Below are 23,093 nucleotides of genomic sequence, written 5' to 3' on the forward strand. Positions count from 1 at the left end.
AAAAACGTTCCAGGTTGCTAGCACTTAAATAAATATCCTTTTAATAGTTCTGTACACAGATACAACCACGTGAGCTTTAATTTGCAGTTCTCTTCTTTCTTCTCTTTTTCACTGGTGTTGTACTTGGTGCTTTCTCTTGTTTTGCACTGATGGTCTGTGTTCTGTGAATAAAGTCAATTAAGAGTTTACGAACAGCACTAGTACTAGAAGTTGCTTCACCCCACTGTGCACAAAAATAGGAGGCCTGCCTTTTTCCCAGTAGGATATAACACTTGCTGACTATGACAGTAAAATAGTGACTCTGAAAGGCATCCAAACAATTCTATAGAATTAGGTCCTAATGTTTATAGACTTCAGGTTAAGAAACCAAAGAACAGCCAGATTTCTAATGAGAAAGAGACATCTCTGTTTACAGTAGAGAGAAAAACAAGCCAGAAACCGTTACCTTATTTTCTTCGGATTCTTGTCTGGTTCTAAAATGATCGTTTCTTCTTCTTCACTGTCTGACAGCACAATAGGGGCCTCTTTAAGAAAATGTTCAGGAAGCAATGTGAGTACAGGCACAGATGATGGTTAGCATTTCTGAGCAATAAATTGTTTTTAAATTAAGGTATGTACATTGTTTATTTACTGAGAAACAAAAAAATTAGTAACTCGCTGTATTGGGAAGGTCTGGAAGCAAACCCTCAGTATCTCTGAAGTGGGCCTGTAATCTCTTTAAAAGTTTCCATAGCAGCAATTCTAAAACTTCCATACAACTAGAGCCCGGGCTACTCTGGGTGTGGGCTGCCAGGCCTACTTGGTTCTTTCCTTCCCTCAGGTAACTTCCTGGAGCTTTGAAACAGTATGTGCTTGATTCCCCAAACGTGTTCAATTACATCACCATTCAGTACATTCATAATAGAAAAGTTAGGGGAAATCTCTATCTATAGGGGTGTGTGTGTGTGTGTGTGTGTGTGTATCATCTTGTAGAACCAATTTGGAAACAAGATGCCATCAAAGTGCCCGTGCCACTCTATAAGGTACCACAATTTATCTTAGAATTTGCTAATTTTAGAGATGTAAATTTTTCATTTCTCCCTATTATAAACACTGTAAAGGAAATACCTAGAAACATAGTTGGGTCAAAAGGTATTTATACATCCTCCAAAATACTGCCAAGCCCCTCCATAAATATTGTTCCAATTTACATTCCAAGAAATAGTCTATGAAGAACCCACTTTCCCATACAACCTTGCCAATGCTGGTATTTTTAATATTGCCCAATACAGCAGTCCAAAAATGCTCTCATCCTTTTGCTTTGAATTCATTTCCTTCATTACTACCAGGGTTGGCCTATGTAACTGGCCATTTATATGTGAGAATTACTTTGTAGTTTCTCCTGAGCCTTCATTAATGATATATAATGTGAATTATCCCTTTTCCCAGTTGGTTGCTGGTTATCAGGTCTTTATGTTTTGAGTTTTCAGTTAGTTTCTCACTTTGTTTATATGCTTTCAAAGGGCTTTACCTGCTCTGTCCTCCAAACTGTCTCAGGTCCACTTTTATCATTCAGTTGAAAATATTACTCTTGAAGCTAGCAATTGAATATTCTAGCAATTAGTCTTATTAATCTTAGAAAAACAGTTCACAAATATATAAAGGGACATATGAAAGGATGCTCACTGTTGCACTGAAACAGTATATCAATAAGAGAATAACTAAACCAACCAGTAACATTCAACACTACAGAATTCTATGCAGCATTAAAGACTGGCTGATGCATATGTAATTATATGGAGTCTAAAGCTTCATTTATGGTCTCACTGTGGAAGCAGCTTATATGCTGAAGTTATATCCTATATAATAAAAGGTTAATATGCAAATTGACCGGATGGCAGAACAACCGGTCGCTATGATGCGCACTAACCACCAGGGGGCAGATGCTCAACACATGAGGAGTGCCGCTCAGCCAGAAGTCGGGCTCAAGCACAGCAGCGGTGGCAGGAGCCTCTTCCACCTCTGCAGCAGCACTAAAGATGTCCAACTGCCGGCTTAGGGAGTGGGCCTAAGCCATCAGCTGGACATCCCCCAAGGGCTCCCAGACTGCAAGAGGGCACAGGCCAGACTGAGGGACCCTCCCCAAGTGCACGATTTTTGTGCATCGGGCCTCTAGTAGTAAATATCTGGACCAAGCTCTGGAAGAGTGATGCCAAACAGTGACCCCCGGGACAGTGAATAAAGATCTCAGTCAATGGGAATGTTTTTCTACAAAACCCCAGCAAGCTCAGTCATGCTCACAGGCACTAAATTCCTGAAGGGCAGGCCGGCCTGTGCATCACAGATGCCATAAGTGCATCCTTTAGTTCCCTGCCCACCTAATGCCTAGATTCTTCCTCATATGATTTGTTTTTACTATATGAACAACAAGTCATGTTTATTTTCTAGTGCGGGCCAAGCATGAAGTTAGTTTTCTTTTTTTTGTTTTTAATATATTTTATTGATTTTTTACAGAGAGGAAGGGAGAGGGATAGAGAGAAACATTGATGAGAGAGAAACATCGATCAGCTGCCTCCTGCACACTCCCTACTGGGGATGTGCCCGCAACCCAGGTACATGCCCTTGACCGGAATCGAACCTGGGACCCTTGAGTCCGCAGGCGAACGCTCTATCCACTGAGCCAAACCGGTTAGGGCTGAAGTTGGTTTTCTTGAAAGAAGAAACCATTTCTCCAGTTCTACGTATTTCAGAATGCAAGAAACACCTAGGACTACACGTTTTCCAGGTAATCCTAGGATTTTGTACCAATGTAGGAGCCAGGATTAAGTGTTCCCGGTCAAGGGCACGTACCTGGGTTCCAAATTCGATCCTCAGCCCCAGTTGGTGCAGGAAGCAACCAATCGATGTGTCTCTTTCACATCTATGTCTCTGTCTCTCTCTCCCTCCCTTCCTTCTACTCTAAAAATCAATGGAAAAAATATCCTCAGGTGAGGATTAACAAAAAAATAAGTAAAATTTAGAATTCAGTTCCTCGGTCACACAAGCCAACATTTCAGTGCTCAACAGCTGCGTGTGGGTGGCTAGTGGACCTGTCGTATTAGACGGTGTAGATGTAGGACATTCTGGTCCTGTAGGAAGTTCTATTTGAATGCACTCTTACGTTATAGGCTTTACGTTTCACTCTAAAAACTACAAAGAAAAATTAGCATGCAGGAATAAGATCTTTAAGAAACCTCCTTAAAACTGGCCCAGATAGGTACACATAAAAGAAAAGAGAACAAAACATTAAAAATGCAACTACATTTACATACCAAAGAGCTACCACTACTCCACAAACATAAGCATAAGAATTGGAGTTAATGCAGTTAGCTTCAACAGTTTAGTTGAAATTCAGTTCCTCTAAAAACAGGAACTGCTAATATAAAAATAAATCCCTATCTTAGTGGTAATTTAATCTATAAATAGGGACAGATTCTATTCACATATGACTACATATATAATTTACATGTCTACATAATATCTATAATAAAAGGATAATATGCTAATTAGACCCGACATCATTCTGGACAAAGCCAGGGTCATAGGGACACCTGGGTCCTGGAGGGAAGCCTGGGTCCCAGATGCCTGCTGGCAACCAGAGCAAAGCCAGTGCCAGCAGCCGGGGGAAGGAAGGCCTACCCTTGCACGATTTTCGTGCACTGGGCCTCTAGTCTACCATAAAGTACACCCACCTTGGCTTCCAGTATTGGAGACTTCCATTCCCACGTCCGTCCTCACACCATCGAGAATGATGGCTTCATCGCTGCCACCTTCATCCTCATCCTCCTTCTCAGAGTCTTCAAGGTCACCCCAGGAGTTCTCCACTCCTTCTCCAATCTGGGCAGTACCAGGAGTCCAGAGCACAGGTTTAGAAACACTTAACAGTTAAAGGAAGTTTTCTTCTTAAGACAGAAGTGTGCCTCAAAGTCTCAGGAGAAGAAATTTACTAGTAGTTATACTATGGGTGGCTGAACAATGAAGAAAAAGCGTAACTCAAGATTGTTATGGACATAATGGTGAGGAACATCAAGAGACTGGCTCTGAACATGTTAGTTGTATACTAATAAATTTGGTGAATGCAGAAAAAATTCAAGAACAATGTGTAATAGTGTAGAGTGCTTGACCATGCCATTGAGATTAAAGACTAATTTTTCAAAAGAAAATGAAACGCTATGAATTGGTTCGTTAGAGAATTTTCTGGATTTTGTAGGACAGCTGAAGAGAAGGTGGACCTTAGACCATCAACTTACTGACTCTTCACTATCTGGTATCTTAAATGTTTTTTTTTAACAAATACAGTGTTCCAGAGAAATGTCAGTATGTACCCCTTCCACAGCCTAAGAATGCCGCAGTGGAATGAATCTTGTTGCTACTGGAAAAGCAAACCCCAGCACCCAGGAAAGATACACGTCTGGAGGAGGATCCGCTGCAGTAAGGACTTCTTCTGCTTTCTCCTCGACGTCAGAGGTGTCAACAGGGGCCTTTTCCATTCTAAATGCTGTGATCCTTTGTTTTGCTATAGACTCTGCAAAGCCAAACTTTCCACCTTCTTTCCTGTGTGTGGTATTGGGGGGGGGGGGGGGGGGGGGGAGGAAAGAGATGGGGGTGGATGATAGATGGACGAGAAGACAAAAAAGGAAAACAAGTTAACTATTTTACCCTTTGGTGAGAAATATTGGAAGAGTTATTTGAGTAACTTAACCTCACAATTTATTATGCCTATCAAGAGACATAATACAAGTGCCTGTAATTACCATGTATTGAACTATGTGCTGGGCACTTGCCAAGGGCTTAAAGTAAGTTATTTTCTAATCCTCAAACCAGCATACAGGCCAGCATTAACCTCCTGTGTTGTAGAAGACCTGATGCTGGCTACAGGTCCTGTGTAATGTCACATGGGGAGAAGATGGGAACCAACCCAGTGTGTGTCCTCTCAGTTAATTTGCGTTACCAGATTCTTTTTCCTAAGAACATGTTAATTTTTTTAAAGAAAAATATTACGTGGCTTTTCAATACAGATTGTTTAAGCTGGAATACAATACAACGAACAGTTCAATCAACTTTCAAAAAACATTTAGTATATTCAACTGAGATTAACAGATAAGGAAAGTGTGTGGTTACCCCTGTGCAAGAAGAATCCTTAACAGAAAAATCTAAAAAAGACCACTTGGTCCTAACAAAATTAAACTTACCGAACTTTCTGGTCATTCTCCAAAGCCTTCTGGATTAGCTCTGTGATTTCCGCTACTTTCACACCAGCTATTTTACTGCATCTCAAAACCTGTTCATAAAAATGAGCTGTTATTTAAAGACAACTAACCAAATAGCTTTCTCTAAGAAAACCAAGAACGAGATTAGTTTTTCTAACTTTACAACCTAAGCCTGCCTTTGTTTCCAAATATAATGTAATGTAGACATAAAATAAAACAAGCTGTGAGTTGTTTTAGAATATCTGAAGGACTCTCACATTAAGAGAACAGACCCAGAAACATTCCCACAGCACCAACAGACCCCGGAGAGGCCATTTGGCCTGCACACGTGCGCGCTGCACAGACTGCCTGTGAGCGAGCCATGGCACCAGGCCGCAGAGCATGCCTGGAGCTTTCAGAAGGCAAGGTTCTCGGGCGTCGGGGCCCAATGGATGTGTCTCTGGAGATAGGGAGCCGGGAATGCAGTGATGAGAAAACTTACATGTACTGCACACTTACCGTACGCTACAGTGCCACACACCTACTCACCTTTATATTCTTCTACCTTAGGGGTCACTAGGAACTTACTCCCTATGTTACAGATGAAGAAGCGGAGGCATGAAGATAGGAAATCATTCGCCAAGGCCAGGCTAACGCAGAGCTGGAGCTCCAACCAAGCAGACGGTGCTCCAGCACCTGCACCTACGGTACCTGGCAATCTCTTTTCTAAAAGCCCGTGGGAATCTGAGAGGGAGCTAGGTTTGAGAACTGCTTATTATACCCAAATTCTAAAAGTTCTTTACTTTTAACCCAATTCCCATTTGTGACACTTTTTTTAATAGAAATATGAACCTCTTTCCTCCCTGGAAAGTACAGTGTACCTAGAGGGTGAGACTCTGGAGGCCATACGTGGGCGCAGAGGGAAGGGGGAAGGTAACTAGTCTCATCAGGTGATGACAGTACTGAAACCGGATTCCAACACACCTGAGGAGGAATCACTGGAAATGCCCTTGTTGGATTTTAGTTAAAAAATAAATAAATAAGAAAAAGCTTCTAGAGGGGATGTTAAACACAGCACTCACTTGCTCATTTAGCAGCATTATCCCACCGCTGGACTGGATGGTACAAATCTCCCGGTGCTTGTTCACGGCAATCACCAGCAAGCCATCCATGACACGCTCCTCGCGCTCGCTGGGATCCACCAACAAAAACGCTCTGAAAGGAATGTGAAATGGACCTGAACAAATCATGTCCATGTTAAGATAATGGATATTTTTTAAAGATGGCATTAATAAAGTCAACACAGTAAAGGCCTACGCCTGTGAATTTGAGTCACTTTAATGGGAAAAGATACAAGAGCACGTCTGTTTTTATGAATCCAAAATAATGCTATGTGTATATTGCTAGCTATCCCAGTAAAATCAAGTTCATAATAGTTTTTTATTTAAATAACATACAATCAAAATCTAATGCGATCACTTGGATTAAGTGACTTGTGCCTCATTAGTAAAACTTGATACTTGGTTAATCTTAGTCTCCTTAATGGCCTGTGCTCTGGATGTCTTCCAGGTTCTGGGAATGGCTCACCTAGACACTATTCTGTATGTCTAATGGTCGCCTCAGTCACTTGTTTGCTGAGCCCTTCAAATGTGGTGAGGCCAAGCTAAGTGCACAACACTGGGGTTCGAAGATTTAGTAGAAATAAAATGTATTTCATGAACAAATTTAAGATAATGATTACGTATTAAAATAAGCTAATACCTTAGATATATTAAGTAAAATTAAATATATAAAAATTAAATTTACCTACTTCTACCTTTTCAATGTCTGGGAAAATGCATACATGACTCACGTATTTCTGCTTGAAGGTGCCGGTCCATTCCCTCTAATGAAATTCTACACTACAATGACTGAAAGCTGAAAGCTTCCTCTGGTTCTCATTCATGAAACTGTTAAAATATGTATACCTCCCTTTGTTTCTCAAAGATGTAAGGCCCAGGCTTTCATGTGAAGGCACCGGCATGGCCCCAGACCCCCAGGTTTGCTGCCGTGGGAGGAACTGGGATTGTTCACAAGCAGGGATTGTGAGGAAACTGGGAGCCGAAGGAGCCGGCTTTCCCAGGCGAGAACCATTTCTCGTGCCTGCTCCTAGAATGATGCCACTGAACGTGTCCCAAAGTCCTGCTTCCGTTAATCCTGATTCTCCCCCGACTCCCCCAAATCAGAGCTGAGCATACAATTCTCTAAACACCTGCACATCTCCAGGAAACAGAAGCATTTACCACGTGGTAGTAAACTCATAAATCTATGCTACGCCATGAAAAGAAAAATGTCTCTTCTATGGAGAAAGCTCTTTGTCAACTACAGCTCTTGTAAGAAAGGGCTAAAGTGAGAAAAGCACAGTTCTCCCTGGACTGGGAGGTGCTGTAGCATGAAGGAGGGCTGGCTCACTTGCCCACAGCACACTCCCCAGCCGCGCTGCTCACTTCGGCCCACGCGTGGAGACTCACCCCTGCTGGAAGAAGGCAAAGCTGACGCAGATGGGCATGTGGTGGATGCTCAGCGGGACGGGGTCCCGCTCTTCCGGAGTGTACTGTTCGAAAATAAGTCATGAACATACAAAAATCATCCGGTGCATCAAACAGTCAAATAAAAAATGAACTTCCCTCAATCCTCAATGAGCACTTAAATAACCTTTTACAATTACCTATCTGCCTTTGTCGCTCGTGTTCCTTCAAACTTTATGCATTTGTCAAAAAGCTGTATTGAGGTATACTTTACATACCATAAGTACACTCACCAGAAGGATAGGATTCACGTTTTAGTGCATTTTTAATGCATTTACATTTATGCAACCATCACCACAATCCAGTTAACATTTCCATGACCACCCTCCCCCCGCAACCTTCCTTGAGCCTGTTTGCAGTCAATTCTCACTCCCAGCCCCACGCAACCATCGATCTACTTTCTGTCTCTATAAATCCGCCTTTTCTGGGCATTCCCTATAAGTGGAATCAAACAAGTTTTAGTTTCGCATCCGCCTCCTTTCAGCTTAGCATGTTTCACCCACCCTGTGGTATGTATCAGCAGCTTGGTGCTCTCTACTGCTGAATTGTAGTCCATGGTACGGACAGACCACATTCTGTTTCTCCGTTCTCGTGATAAGCATTTGGATTGTTACCAGTTTTGGGCTATTACAAATATGCTACGAACATTCACATAAAAGTCTTTGAGTGAATGTACACTTTCCTTTCCTTCGAGTAGATTTCTAGGCATGGAATTTCTGGGCTCTATACGTTTACACTTCACTTTTTAAGAAACAGCCAACCTTTTCCATCATGGCTGTACCATTTTATATTACCACCAACAATAACTCTCCAGTTTGTTTTTCTCTTGCTGCATTTAAGATTCTCTGTCTTTAATTTTTGGCATTTTAATTATGTGTCTGGGCATGAATCTGTTTGGGTTCCTCTTGCTGGGGTTCTCTGTGCCTCCTGCACTTGTGTGGCTTTTTCCTTTACCAGGTTAGGGAAGTTTTCTGCCATTATTTCTTCAAACACGTTCTCTATCCCTTTCTGCCTCTTCTGGCACACCTGCTATTCTAATATTGTTATGTTTCACTTTATCCCACAGCTCCCTTAAGCTGTCCTCCTGTTTTTTAATTGTTTTTTCTTTTTGGTTCTGATTGATTTTTTCAACCTTGTTTCTAATTCACTGATTCGATCCTAGCTTCCCCTAATTTGCTGTGTATTCCTTCCATTGTGTTATTTGTGTTATGTCATTCTTTATTTCCAACTGTTCCTTTTTCATAGTTACTGTATCTTTTTTCATGCTGTTGACCATCTTTACCATCATTACCCTCAACTGTTTCAGATAAATTTCTTTTCTCTGCTTCATTTATCTTCTGGCGAATTCTCTTATTCCATTGGGTTGTTTCTTTGTCTCCTTTTGGCTGTTTGTTTGGGTTTGTGACTACGTATGTATTAAGCAGATCTTCTTCGCCTCTCAATCTCTAGTGCAGGACAGTGTCAAACACTGATTCTGACTAATTAGATCAGGCAAAGCCTCAAAGCCTCCAGAGATCACCTCTACCTTCAGACTGATAGGATTCTAACTTGAATTACCCCCAGGCAATCGTCCTCAGGTGTGGCAAGTTTTTTCCAACAGGGTGGGGCAGTTGCTTCCGCCTGGAGGCTAATTGTTACTTTTAATCTCTTAAGTGGCTTCAGGGCAAGGTGTTTTCCAAAGGTGTGTCAACTGTTTTCCCCCCAGCAAGGCAGCCGTCTGTGTGGGAAAGATGTCCTCTGCTGTGTGAGGGAATGACCCAGCCCAGGAAACTGGGGGTGTCTGCCTTCTGAGCTCTAACCCTGGAGTCCCCAGTCCTGGCTTCTGCTCATACTGCTCCAGTCCACTCTGCCCTCCCTCTGCCAGAGCACAAGGTGGGTGGCTCCACAGGGAATTTTGTCCATTGGCCCTTTAAGAGGGTGCCTGAATTTTCAGCTGTCATTCCCTGGCAGATAGCAACCCCACTGCTTTTTACAGCCAGATGTTATGTGGTTACCTTCTCAGTTGTGGCTCTTTGCAGGGGGGTCCAACTTGGGGATTAGATCCCAGAGTTCTCAGTGGCAACCCCCCACAGCTGAGGTATCTCTCAGGAATCTCAGTTGCTGTGTGTGGGTGCCCGGCCAGCCCTTTTGCGCCTCTGCCCCTCCTATGTCAGTCTCTATGCCAGTGGTTCTCAACCTGGGGGTCGAACGACCCTTTCACAGGGGTCACCTAAATACATCCTGCATATCAGAAATTTACATTATGATTCATAACAGTAGCAAAATTACAGTTATTAAGTAGCAACAAAAAATAATTTTATGGTTGGGGGTCACCACAACGTAAGGAACTGTATTAAAGGGCCGTGGATTAGGAAGGTTGAGAACCACTGCTCTATGCGGTCTTCACCTTTGGTCCTCAGGTATTAGGGTTCTCTCCTGCAAGTCTTCCACTGTATTTTAGTTGTAATTCCAGTTTGGTCCTGGGAGCATCTCTGTGCAGCATCCACTTGCCGCCACTTTTAATCCCCCTCTACAGTATTTTTAATTGATACCTTTTTTTCTACTAATTGCTCTTACTTGTTTTTACTTCTTTACACCATCTCCCTCCTCTAAAAGACCACATCTCCACTGTCCCTACCTCTAAGCCTCTAATGAGTCTGCTCCCCTCCAATGCCTAAGAGCAGCATCATGAATAACTGCTTAGAGAATCTGGGCCTCTGATGTTTCCTTTCATAACTCCAGGACTCAAATTACCACCACATGCACTTTCACTACTTTAGCATGCAATTTACATAAATTAAAATGGACATACTCAACAGTGGTTTTCAAAATGTGGTCCTTGCACCAGCAGCATCAGTATCAGCATCAGGAGCTGATGGCAGTGCACTATCCTAGGTTTGGCCGCATCCTCTTCTGAGGGTGGAGCCTAGCAGTAGTCAGAACAAGCCTTACAGGTATTTCTGATGGACTTTGCCACAAAGTAAACACAAGCATCTCACTGTGCTGAGACTCGTGTATTTTTCACACATATGGTCTAAACGAAAAAGAACTATTTCCCCTATGCTCAATGCAAAGAAGTCATCTAGTTCTATTCTAGAAAGCCAGGCTACAGTGTGCTTTTACTAACAGACACTTTAATAGAGGATATTTAAGAGATTTCAAGGACAATTTTGACGATATGTAGTTTTTGCCTTGCAAACAAATTTTAGAATCTACCTAATTTCCATCCACAGCAAGACCTGACCAACAAGCTGCCTGCACATCGAGGATGTTCCCCACTCACTGAGGGGAGCATTGCTGCTCACATCGTGGGCGCTTACCAGTGTCACTTCATCTCCTTGGACGGACACGTCAGGTCTTCGGAAGTGACACAAGGCTACGATGGCAGCAATGCTGGCGGCATCAATAATATTTCCATCATGATTTAATAAATGTAGGTCCACACGTATCTGCCAAACCTGAATGTGAATTTAAAACAAAAATAAATCCTAACTGATCACAACCAGTGGCTATTTAAAAGTAACACTATGTGCCAAATTTTCTCTTGCTGTTAAAACAGGGTTACTTCTTCTCTTGTTATCAATAAAACTATATTTATAAAAATGTTTAAGTCAGACCAACATCTGAAATACCAATAGTTCACCCTCTATGAGTCATCTGACAACAGTAAAATATATGCTCAAAATATACAAACCATTCTACATTTAATACTAAAATTTCCCTAACAAGCCTAATCATATCTTTATTGTGTCTCCTAACTCAAAAACCTCACCCTCTTAGGTATTACTTGATAATATTTATGATAACACTGCAAGTAATGCAAGTAGTAAGTGTCACATTCAAGCTTGGAATGTGGAAAGGCTAAGGAACTTTTCTGAAGTAAAAATGATGGTCAAAACCCCTAGCTGGTTTGGCTCAGTGGATAGAGCATCGGCCTGAGGACTGAAGGGTCCCGGGTACGATGCCAGTCAAGGGCACATGCCCAGGTTGCCAGCTTGGTCCCCAGTAAAGGACATGCAGGAGGCAGCCCATCAACGATTCTCTCTCATCACGGGTGTTTCTCCCTCTTTCCCTCTCCCTTCCTCTTTAAAATCAATAAAAAATATATTTTAAAAAAAAGATGGTCAAAAATTAAAGCTCTAATCAAGATTAAAGCTCTAATACCATCAGGCACCACATAAGATTTCCAATGCCAGCCTGCCACTGACTCACTGTGCGGCCTTTCCAGAGGAAGGACTGAATCTGTTCTTCAGTTCTTCATCCAAAAAGGAAAACATCACCTGCTTCCATCAATGACTTAAATAACATAAGGAAATAAAGATATATGAAAAACCAGTTCTTTGGCCGGGTGCCCACAGACAGCAACTGAAGTTCCCAAGAGAGACATCAGGTTTGGCAGATACATGTGGACCTACATTTATTAATAAGACATTTTTACACAAATTCAAGATGCTAGTTTCACAATGTTTTTTGTCCCTTCAGAAAGAGATGACACAAAGTTCTAGAGGTGGCACCCAGGAACATTTGAACTAAAGGGAACCAGTATAAAAATAAGTTAACTGAAACTCAGAATTAATGTAGAGATCCAGGGACCCACGAATCAACAATATTCACCCTAATCCAGAGTTCTGGGCAGACTCCCCACCTTTTCACCAGCAACAACACAGAGAGACTCAGTGTCTATGCACTTCGAATTCCTTAGACATCTTTCCAAGAGACGATTCAACTTCACCAAGAGGTCTGACTGCCTGTGAGGACAGGAATGGGCTGATGTCAGGAAATATGACACAGGGCACCAGAACAATACCGGACGCCTCACTCGTCTCTGGTGAAAGCAGCTTAAGGAGGAGATTTAAATACCTGCCAGGTTCAAAAGCCGGGGCAGCCATCTGAGAGAGCTCAAGGTTAAAAAAGAGTATACCTTCTGTTGCCCTATTGAGTTTTGGAGACACAAGTTCACAGGAAACCTGTCCAAGAACTCTGCAAAGACAAAGTACAGATCTGTTGGAGAAATACATTTCCTTCCCAATTAAACAAAATCTAAAACAAATACTAATTAAGTATCAGTCTTACTCTGAGTAATAAGACACTCAGCAAGATATATCATTAGAGGCTTTATATTACATATAAAGTATAGTAGTAGAATACAGACAGGAAAAAAGTACATATTGGTGTACCCAAAGAGATACACGAAAAAAACATCTTATTTACTAAGCTGATTATTCCACAGATCCTTAAAAAAAAAAATCAATGACCTTACCTTCTCTTTTCTAAAATAAGTATCTATTGATACAAGATACCATGAACACTTGAGATTTCGTAAGAAAGAATTTTCCTATGGCACCGGTTCACCAACATTATCTGACCGAGGTCCTCGCAACTTCCAGACGAATATTAAAAACCGAACTCTCGGGCTCACCAGGGCCATGAAGGCTCTCGGAGGAGAGACGGGGCGAAGACACAGGGAGGGTGCATGTATTTGCAGCCAAGAAGAAAGGGCTCAGGAGAAACCAGCCCTGCTGTCACCTGGACCCTGGACTTTTGCCTCCCCAACGTGGGACAATACATCTCTGTCATTTAAGCCACCAGGTAGTGGCATTTTATGACAGCCTTAGCAAACCAATACACACCTTTAAAAACACTCCAGAAAAAAAAATTTAAAAACCAAAAACCTAATGCTCACATCACTCAGGAAAAACAGGTAAGTAGGCCGTACTTACTGACACGACGGGCAAGAAATAAACTCGGTGCTGTCAAGAACTATGTGAGGCCCATGCCCTGGCCCGTGTGGCTCAGTGGATAGAGCATCGGCCTGCAGACTGAAGGGTCCCAGGTTCAATTCCTGTCCAGGGCACCCGCCTGGGTTGCGGCCTCCATTCCCAGTGTGGGATGCGCAGGAGGCACCCGATTCCTGATTCTCTCTCATCACTGATGTTTGTTTCTCTCTCTCTCTCTCTCTCTCTTTCTCTCTCCCTTCTTCTCTGAAATCAATAAAAAAATATTTTTAAAAAAAGAACTATGTGATACCCATGCGACAGAAAACATAGTTATGATTAAAAATTGTAAGTGTGACTATAAATAAAAAGCAGATCTCGCATTGAAGGAACTATACTGATTTCTGGCAGCTGAGCAGAGCGCGGTCCGGACTTTTCCGGCTCCTCGGAAACCACTGCGTCCGTCACGTTCTTTTGAACGTCCCGCCACCGAGCTTCTCAGGCGAAGGCTGCTACCTGGTCTTCCCGAGCTCCACAACACAGCAGCCATAATCCGCCCCGAACGAGATCCTGATGCTCCTGTAATCGTAGGTCTGCCTGCCGTCCAGCCGCTGAAAGCACAACATTCATCGTTTTCAGCGGTTCTCAACCTTCTGGCCCTTTAAATACAGTTCCCCATGTTGCGACCCAACCATACAATTATTTTCGTTGCTGCTTCATAACTGTATTGTTGCTACTGTTATGAATCGTAATGTAAATATCTGATATGCAGGATGGTCTTAGGCGACCCCTGTGAAAGGGTCGTACGACCACCAGAGGGGTCGCGACCCACAGGTGGAGAACCGCTGGTTTAGAGCCTCAGCAGCACGGAGGGAGCAGCCACTCGGGGCGGCCCGGGGCTGGGCCACGGAGGGAAGGGGGTCTGACCACCCGCGTGGGAAGTGGTCGTATCCTAGTTCGGAGCCTTGAGAAGGACCCACTGGAGACGGACAAAACCTGGGAGACGGGGCACATCCCCCAGGGGTTCCGGGCCCTGCGGGGGCCGGGTCCACGCGGCCCGCAGCTCCCGGCCGCCTACCTTCCTCTCCTCGATGGCGCGGAGGAGGAAGCGGCGCTCGCAGTTTGAAAGCGGCGTCTCCTTCATGCCGCCGGAGCGCGGGACCCACGGGCGCGGGAAGCCGTGGGGAAAAGGGAACCCAAGCCTGGGCACGCGCGTCCCGCTCGCTGGCGGCGCAGGTATTTGACGTCATCAGAGCGGCGCCGGCGCCGGCGTCATCAGGCTCGGCGGCAGGGCGTGCGACAGCAGGCGCGGAGGGGCACCACTGCGCATGCGCGGAGCGGCGACGGCGCGGGCGGAAGCGGCTGAGAGAACCCGCCGGGGCTGCGCTTCTCGGAGTGGAAATAGCTACTTCTTTTCTCAAAAAGTGTAGGGGCGGGGGGACCCCAAAGTAAGCTCCAGTCGTAGAAGTTAATGTCAGGGCCGCGCTCTCGCCCCGCACCCTTTCCCAGCTCTAGCGGGGCAGGTGACAGGTGTCCCTGCGCCCAGGCGGGGAAGGCGGGGTGGCCGCCGGAGCGCGCGGGGCCCAGCGTTCAGCCCACGCGGCGCAGGAGCTGGCGGAGGCGGAGGGTGGGGAGGGGTGGAGGTGCGCTGGGTGGGACCCCGGAGGCCGAGAGGGCGATGCGAACTGAGAGCGCCCCACTTCGCAACCAGTGGTGTCGGAACTGCCCGTGGCTGTTACGTCTTCCGGTCTCCCCAGTTATTATTTTGATAATAGTTATTGCTACCTGTTTTTTAGTTTGTTTTTAATAAGTTTTTGTTGATTTGAGAGAGAACATCGACGTGGATGGGCTCCCTCCTGCACTCCCCCTGCTGGGGGCTGGAGCCGACTGCCTCCAGTGCGGTTGGAGCCACGCTGGCGGGCTCGCGGGTTATTTTGAACAGATAGACGGACTTTTTTTTTTTTTTTAATTGATTGTTTTACAGAGAGTTAGAAACATGGATGAGAGAGAAACATCAATCAGCTGCCTCCTGCACACTCCCCACTGGGGATGTGCGGGCAACCAAGGTGCATGCCCTTGGCTGGAATGGAACCTGGGACCCTTCAGTCCGCAGGCCAGCGCTCTACCCGCTGAGCCTTACCGGTCAGGGCTGGATAGACGGACTTCTGTGGGCGCAGAGGGACCTTGGTGTGTGGGAGCCGCTCATCATGGGCTTCCGGGGAGGAGCATGGAACCCTGCGGGTTGGAAGTAGGAGCTCCAGCCGCCTGGGCTCGGATTCAGACTCTGCCCCGGGCGGGGGATCTGTGACCCCAGCCGGTTTGCCCAGGGGTTTCCTTGACTCACCTGCGGAGGTGGAGTGGCAGGAGCATTACTCCGAGGGAGAATGAGGGGGTGATGTGCCATGCGGAGCAGTGCCTGGCATGGTGTCAGCACTACCACTGAAGTGTTTGCATACTGTTATTTTGTTTCCATTTGCTTCAGGGGTGATAGGCACTGGTCCGCCCACACCGGCTCCATTCCGTTTCTTTGGTCTCTCTTCACACTTTCCCCCCTCTGCTGCGAAGACAGTGTGGTCTCACTCTGTGCCGCTCGCAATTTCCTACATTATTTGTGAGGGCCTCCTGTGTCCTAAGAATAATTCACGAGCTGGAGGAGCAAGGTGAACAAGATCCTGCTCCTTAAGGAATCTATACTAATAAAAGGGTAATATGCTAATTAGACCGGGAGACCTTCCGGATATCCTTCTGGACAAAGCCATGGTGGCAGGCAGAGGCGGTTAGGGGGTGATCAGGCCAGGTTGGGAGGGCAGTTGGGGGGAGCAGGTGGAGGGGGCAGTTGGAGGTGATCAGGCTGGCAGGCAGAGTGGTTAGGGGCAATCAGACAGGCAGGTGAGCGGTTAGGAGCCAGTGGTCCTGGATTGCGAGAGGGATCCCAGATTGGAGAGAGTGCAGGCCGGGCTGAGGGACACCTCCCCCCTCCCCCCCCCCCCCCATGCATGAAAACCGTGCACCGGGCCACTAGTGTATGTATGTTCTCTTTGGAGGAGACAAGTAGTAGAAACAAACGAATAAACCAAGTTCCATGCTAGGTGCTGAGAAGGGGATGCTATTTTAATAGGCGTTTTTGCAGGAAGAGCTCACTTTGTAGAGGTGGCATTTGAATTCAGTAAATCCTTTCTGAGGAGCAAGCATGACATCACCTGGAGGAGAGGAAACATGTTTCAAGCAGAAAAGGCTACTGAGCCAAGACAGACAGGATGCGCTCCACGTGGCCTGGAGAGAGGCATTGTCAAGGAGGAGGAGAGTGCACGGAAGTTATGTCCACGTGCTCGATTGACGTTCAAAATAAGCAAGGGGATTGTGGGATACAGGGCATTTCAGTTCTTTAACAACATGCATTCCTATTTATGTTGCATTTTCACAACAGAACTGGCTAAATTCATCATTTAAACCCTTGGGTTCTTTCAGTGCACCCTTAGGTAATTTCTCTTTCCCTTCAGAAATGAAATAGGCCACCCTAGCCAGGGATAGAGCGTCAGCCTGCTGACTAAAGGGTCCCGGGTTGCTTTCCTGTCAAAGGCACATGCCCAGGTTTCGGTTTCAATCCCCAGTAGGGGGCGTGCAGGAGGCAGCAGGTCAGTGATTCTCTCTGATCATTGATGTTTCAATCTCCCTCTCCCTCCCTCTCTGAAATCAACACAAATATATATTTTTAAAGAATATATATTTTTACTATGAGATTTGGGGAATGGCCCCTCATAGTCCCGGATTGCAATAAATGTGACTCTTTAATTCAAAATATATATATATTTAAAAAGTGAAATAGGCCTTTATTGAAACACTGTCCTTTCCTGGGAGGCAGGTGGACTGTGGGTGAATTAAATAATCTTGAGCTTTAGCTTCTGTATCTTTAGGTTGGAAATAATTACTTTGTGTTAAGTGGTCCGAATGAAAGCAACTAATACAATGTTCTAGACACAGTAGCCATTGAAATGTTTCCATCCATTTTTGGCTTTACAAAGCTTCCCATGAAACTGCCCGAGTTCGCCACGTCAGTCAGTTTGCTGTCCTGCGATTGCACTTGATTACCTTGCCCTGGCTTTCCTTCCACTTTTGTAGCATTTCCACGGTTCTTTCCTACTTTCACTATTATAATTTTAACACTGTAGCACTTGGCTCTTGTTAAAGTTAATCCAAAGGTGTATAGCCCATCCCCACTCATGTCTACATACCATCAGAAAATAGACTTACTGCCCTGACTGGTTTGGCTCAGTGGATAGAGCGTCGGTCTGCGGACTGAAGGGTCCCAGGTTCGATTCCGGTCAGGGGCATGTACCTTGGTTGCGGGCACATCCCCAGTGGGGGGTGTGCAGGAGGCAGCTGATCGATGTTTCTCTCTCATCGATGTTTCTCTCTATCCCACTCCCTTCCTCTCTGTAAAAAATAAAATATATTTAAAAAGAAAATAGATTTACTTCACAGCCTTGTTTTCAGTAAGAAACCTGAAACACTAAAGGAGCCTTTGTTTCATGCTTTCGGGGGGAAAAGTTTTTGAAGTTTGACAGGAGGTTCAGGGAATGTACAGTCTGCTCTTTAACAGAGTCAGTTTGAGTCCGCACATTAACCCGGATGATCTGTCGCAGCATAACCTGGTTTTCCACAGAATATTCGAGTACACGTCTCTCTATTGGACCTCTGTTGCTTTGTCTCGACCAGCGCCTTCTGTTTCTTGGAGAAATGCCCCTTTTTGATGCTATGTGATTCTCATGTCACTGTTAACGGTGGATATGGGTATGACCAGGCCTTGCCAGCCATGGCACCCATCCCTCTCTCCTCTTTAACTGTTCACCCAGGCAGGGCCAGACACAGAGCTCCCGTCAGTCTTGACATGTGAACTCCGGGAGAGCATAGGTCTCTCCTTTCCTAGGATTATAAACCCGAAGGACCACACGAGTCTGGAACTGCCAGGGGCCATCTTGCCACCACATGGAGAAACCCTGTTTGATGATAAATCAGACAGAGGCCAGCAGGATGGAGAAATAGGAGAGAAAGGAGAGCCCTACTGTAGGTGCAGTTTGCAAAGGTTCTTGGACTTCCCAGTTGGTGAAGCAGCACATCTGAGCTGGTCCTTCGTTACGTGTATCCAAAGGAAGCCTGACTCAGCGCACTCCTGCTTCAGTACAGTGGTCCGTAGCTCCCCAACCTTCATAGCAGCCACTGAGGCTGGTTGTGCACCTTGTGCATGAAAGAGTGAATGGCCTAGGACGGCACCTGGTGAAAGATCTTGATGGGTGGATGAATCCATGAGCAAATGGGAGCTTGCCTTTTATTTGCCAGATAGCATGTCCGCTATACAGTTTATCTACATAGAATTTGGTTTTCCAGAAATGATCCGGGAGAGAAAGAATGCAAAATGTTAACGTGTTTATCTCTGGGTAGTGGGATTCCGGGAAATTTTTTTCTTTTTGAATTTTTCAACTTTATGAATTTCCTAAATCTTCTATAAGGTATATAAATACCCTTTATCATCAGAATATGTAAAAAAAAAAAATCTCTTTCTTGTTCTGACACATTTAACTATTTCTTTTTTAAAAAAAAATTTGACTCTAGAAACTAAGATGGCGGCATAGGTAAACACTGGGAAATTGCCGCCTCTCACAACAATAGAAAATTACCGCAAAGGACAGAGCAAACATCATCCAGAACAACAGGAAGGCTGGCTGAGTGTAAATTCTACAACTAGAAGGAAAGAGAAGAACGCTGAGAGCCAGAGGCGCTGCGGAGGTGAAGTGCAGAGGTACGGCAGCGCGCGCGCACGAGGAAAGGGGGTGGCACCTGAGGACGCGGCTGTCTTTTTGAATCACAAGCTCCCGACTGCTCTGAACTCCGGTTCCGGGAAGTCTCTGGGGACCCAGGACTCATACGGGGAGAAGCTGGTCTGTCCGGCAGCAGGCGAACTTGAAGGCGGCTTTCCCTCAGAGGTGCTTGCAGCAATTAGCGGGTCACTGAGACCCGCGACTCCAGGCGGAGAATCAGCCATAGCTCCTTGATCCGCCCTTTGATTCCCTGAGACCCCGCCCCACCCAGGCTGCGGCAGAGGCTTTTGCATGTGAATGTACCTAACTGCAGCCAAGCCAGGCAGACCCGGAACTTCCAAGAGAAGGCCCAAGGCCCCGCAGCGGCTTGCATTGCTTCACAGCTGAGCCTCTTCGTGGCTCCTGCTGTGTGGCCTCAGGCAGAGGCTGAATTAGCACCTCCTTAGATCCAGGAACCACTGTACCCAGTGGTCAGAGGGGGACCATCCAGACCTCAACTCCTCAGATCCATAAGGGACACACTCGGGGAGCAGACTCAGTGAGCACCAAAGCCCCACTGAAGCAAGTCTTGCCCCAGAGGGGTGTCTTCAGCACAGAAGTTCTCCCACTTTAGACACAGCTGATTCTCACAGCCAATTGGCCTGGAGTTCAATTCCTCCCAGTGATCCTACAACAACCAAGGCACCAAGAGTGTCCACCCCAGGTAACTGGGGAGGCTGAGCTACTGGGCCCTACAGGACACCTGGCGCGCAGGGCCACTCTATCAACACAGGGAGGCTGCCAAAATGCGGAGACAAAGAAACAGGTCACAAGTGACAGAAATGGAGGAAAGCAAACGACTGGATATAGAGTTCAAGGCCACGTTTATAAGGTTTTTCAAGAATTTTATGGAAACCGCCAATAAATTTAATGAATCCCTCAATAAGTATAGTGAGACCATGGAGGACATGAAAAAGGACAAACTAGAAATTAAGCATACACTGACTGAAATAAAGAATAATTTACAGAGATCCAACAGCAGACAAGAGGATCCCAAGAATCAAGTCAAAGATTTGAAATACAAAGAAACAAAAAATACCCAACCGAAAAAGAAAAAAGAAAAGAGATTCCAAAAATATGAAGATAGTGTAAGGAACCTCTGGGACAACTTCAAGCGTACCAACATCAGAATTATAGGGGTACCAGAAGGAGAGAGAGGGCAAGATATTGAAAACCTTTTTGAAGAAATAATGACAGAAAACTTCCCCTACCTGGTAAAGAAATAGACTTACAAGTCCAGGAAGCGCAGAGAACCCCAAACAAAAGGAATCCAAAGAGGACCACACCAAGACACATCATAATTAAAATGCCAAGAGCAAAAGATAAAGAGAGAATCTTAAAAGCAGCAAGAGAAAGACAGTCAGTTACCTACAAGGGAGTACCCATACGACTGTCAGCTGATTTCTCAACAGAAACCATGCAGGCCAGAAGAGAGTGGCAAGAAATATTCAAAGTGATGAATAGCAAGAATCTGCAACCAAGATTACTTTATCCAGCAAAGCTATCATTCAGAATAGAAGGTCAGATAAAGAGCTTCACGGATAAGAAAAAGCTAAAGGAGTTCATCACCACCAAACCAGCATTATATGAAATGCTGAAAGGTATTCTTTAAGAAGAGGAAGAAGAAAAAGGAACTCTTACCATTTGCCACAGCATGGATGGAACTGGAGAGCGGATAAATACCACAGGATCTCACTCATTTGTGGAATATAATGAACAACATAAGCTGATGAACAAGGACTGATCCAGAGACGGAGAGGCATTGATTGGACTGTTGGGCCTTGGAGGGAAGGTAGGGGAGGGTGGGGGTAAGGGGGAAAGATCAACCAAAGGACTTGTATGCAAGCATATAGGCCTAATCAATGGACATGGACAACGGGGGGGTGAGGGCATGAGCGGGGGGGGGGGGGGTAGAGGGTAACGTGGGGACAAGGACACATATGTAATATCTTTTTTTTTTTTAATTAATCTTTATTGTTCAGATTATTACATTTGTTCCTCTTTTTCCCCCCCATAACTCCCCTCCTCCCAGTTCCCGCCCCACCCTCCGCCCTCACTCCCCACCCACTGTCCTCATCCATAGGTGCAAAATTTTTGTCCAGTCTCTTCCCGCATCTCCCACACCCCTTCCCCGCCCCAAGAATAGTCAGTCCATTCCCTTTCTATGTCCCTGATTCTATTATAATCACCAGTTCATTCTGTTCATCAGATTATTTATTCACTTGATTCTTTGATTCACTTGTTGATAGATGCATGTTTGTTGTTCATATTTGTATCTTTACCTTTTTCTTCCTCTTCCTCTTCTTAAAGGATACCTTTCAGCATTTCATATAATCCTGGTTTGGTGGTGATGAACTCCTTTAGCTTTTCCTTATCCGTGAAGCTCTTTATCTGACCTTCAATTCTGAATGATAGCTTTGCTGGATAAAGTAATCTTGGTTGTAGGTTCTTGGTATTCATCACTTTGAATATTTCTTGCCACTCCCTTCTGGCCTGCAAAGTTTCTGTTGAGAAATCAGCTGACAGTCGTATGGGTATTCCCTTGTAGGTAACTGAGTTTCTTTCTCTTGCTGTTTTTAAGATTCTCTCTTTATCTTTTGCTCTTGGCATTTTAATTATGATGTGTCTTGGTGTGGTCCTCTTTGGATTCCTTTTGTTTGGGGTTCTCCGCGCTTCTTGGACCTGTAAGTCCATTTCTTTCACCAGGTGGGGGAAGTTTTCTGTCATTATTTCTTCAAATAGGTTTTCAATATCTTGCTCTCTCTCATCTTCTGGCACCCCTATAATTCTGATGTTGGTACGCTTGAAGCTGTCCCAGAGGCTCCTTACACTATCCTCGCATTTTTGGATTCTTTTCTCATTTTGCTTTTCCGGTTGGGTGTTTTTTGCTTCCTCGCATTTCAAATCATTGACTTGATTCTTGCGCTCCTCTGGTCTGCTGTCGGGAGTCTGTATAATATTCGTTATTTCAGTCCGTGTATGCTTAATTTCTAGTTGGTTCCCCAATATAACATCGAGGGTCTCATTAGTTTTCTTGTAGATCTCATTAAGTTTATCGGCGGCTTCTAAACAGTTCTTGAGAGACCTTAAAAGTGTGGTTCTGAACTCTATATCTTCCATTGACAATTTTGTCCTGTTTCTTTGTCTCCGCATTTTGTTATGCTTCCTTGGTGCACCCCCTAGTGGTCTTTGTTCGCAGTCTTATAATTAAACCTTGATTGTTGGAGCTAATACCAGGGAGGGTTTGACCTCCAGGCCAGGTGGCTATGAGAATCAGCTGTGTCAGCAGTGAGAGAACTTCTGTCCTCTAGGGAGGTGCTAATCTAGCCTTTGCCTGAGGCTATCCGGCAAATGCCTGTGTGCAGGGCTTGGGCGGGCGGGTCGCACAGGATCAACAGGGTGGGCCGGAGAGAGCAGTTATGGCGGCTCTCAGTCCTGTCCCCAGGGGCTCTGCCTCTCTGAGTCCCAGCACCCGCTGCAAAGCTCAGAGAGAAAGCTGCACTCGCTCGGACCAAAGCCAGACAGTCCCGCTTCTCCCGTTTGAGTCTGGGTCGCTAAAGACTCGCCCGGATCTGGAGCTCAGAGTCTGCGACTCCCTCCCGATTGAAAACGCCAACCGCGCCCTCCGCCGCCAGCCCGCTCCGCGCACTCTGCACCTCAGAATTTGACTTCAGCACTGCGCCTCCTCTGAGTGTCCATATGCGTTTCTCTTTCCTCCTAGTTGTAGGACTTCCACTCAGCCAGCGTTCCTGTGGTTCTGGGTGATGTCCC

General features: G+C 45.3%; 1 protein-coding gene across 1 annotated transcript; it reads right to left on the minus strand.

Annotated features, from left to right (window-relative positions):
* Positions 1-24: 24 nt before the first annotated feature.
* Positions 25-14,706, minus strand: EXOSC9 (exosome component 9). The gene is made up of 12 exons (XM_036313431.1): positions 14,546-14,706; positions 13,984-14,078; positions 12,614-12,733; positions 12,399-12,501; positions 11,074-11,211; positions 7,718-7,800; positions 6,290-6,422; positions 5,211-5,299; positions 4,426-4,572; positions 3,711-3,895; positions 446-524; positions 25-161 (listed from the first exon to the last, which is right to left on the minus strand). The coding sequence occupies exons 1-12, from the start codon at positions 14,609-14,611 to the stop codon at positions 77-79; spliced, it is 1,323 nt and encodes a 440-aa protein (XP_036169324.1). The 5' UTR covers positions 14,612-14,706; the 3' UTR covers positions 25-76.
* Between the last annotated feature and the right edge of the window lie 8,387 nt (positions 14,707-23,093).

The sequence above is a fragment of the Myotis myotis genome, unplaced genomic scaffold (genome assembly GCF_014108235.1).
Source record: "Myotis myotis isolate mMyoMyo1 unplaced genomic scaffold, mMyoMyo1.p scaffold_m19_p_6, whole genome shotgun sequence".
Classification (NCBI taxonomy): Eukaryota; Metazoa; Chordata; class Mammalia; order Chiroptera; family Vespertilionidae; genus Myotis; species Myotis myotis.

Coding starts and splice junctions, on each gene's coding strand:
- EXOSC9 (XM_036313431.1), bottom strand. CDS start 14,611: ATGAAGGAGACGCCGCTTTCAAACTGCGAGCGCCGCTTCCTCCTCCGC. Junction 12,734..13,983: donor GTGGAGCTCGGGAAGACCAG/GTAGCAGCCTTC, acceptor TTGTCTTTGCAG/AGTTCTTGGACAGGTTTCCT. Junction 6,423..7,717: donor TTTGCCTTCTTCCAGCAGGG/GTGAGTCTCCAC, acceptor CATTCCTTTCAG/AGCGTTTTTGTTGGTGGATC.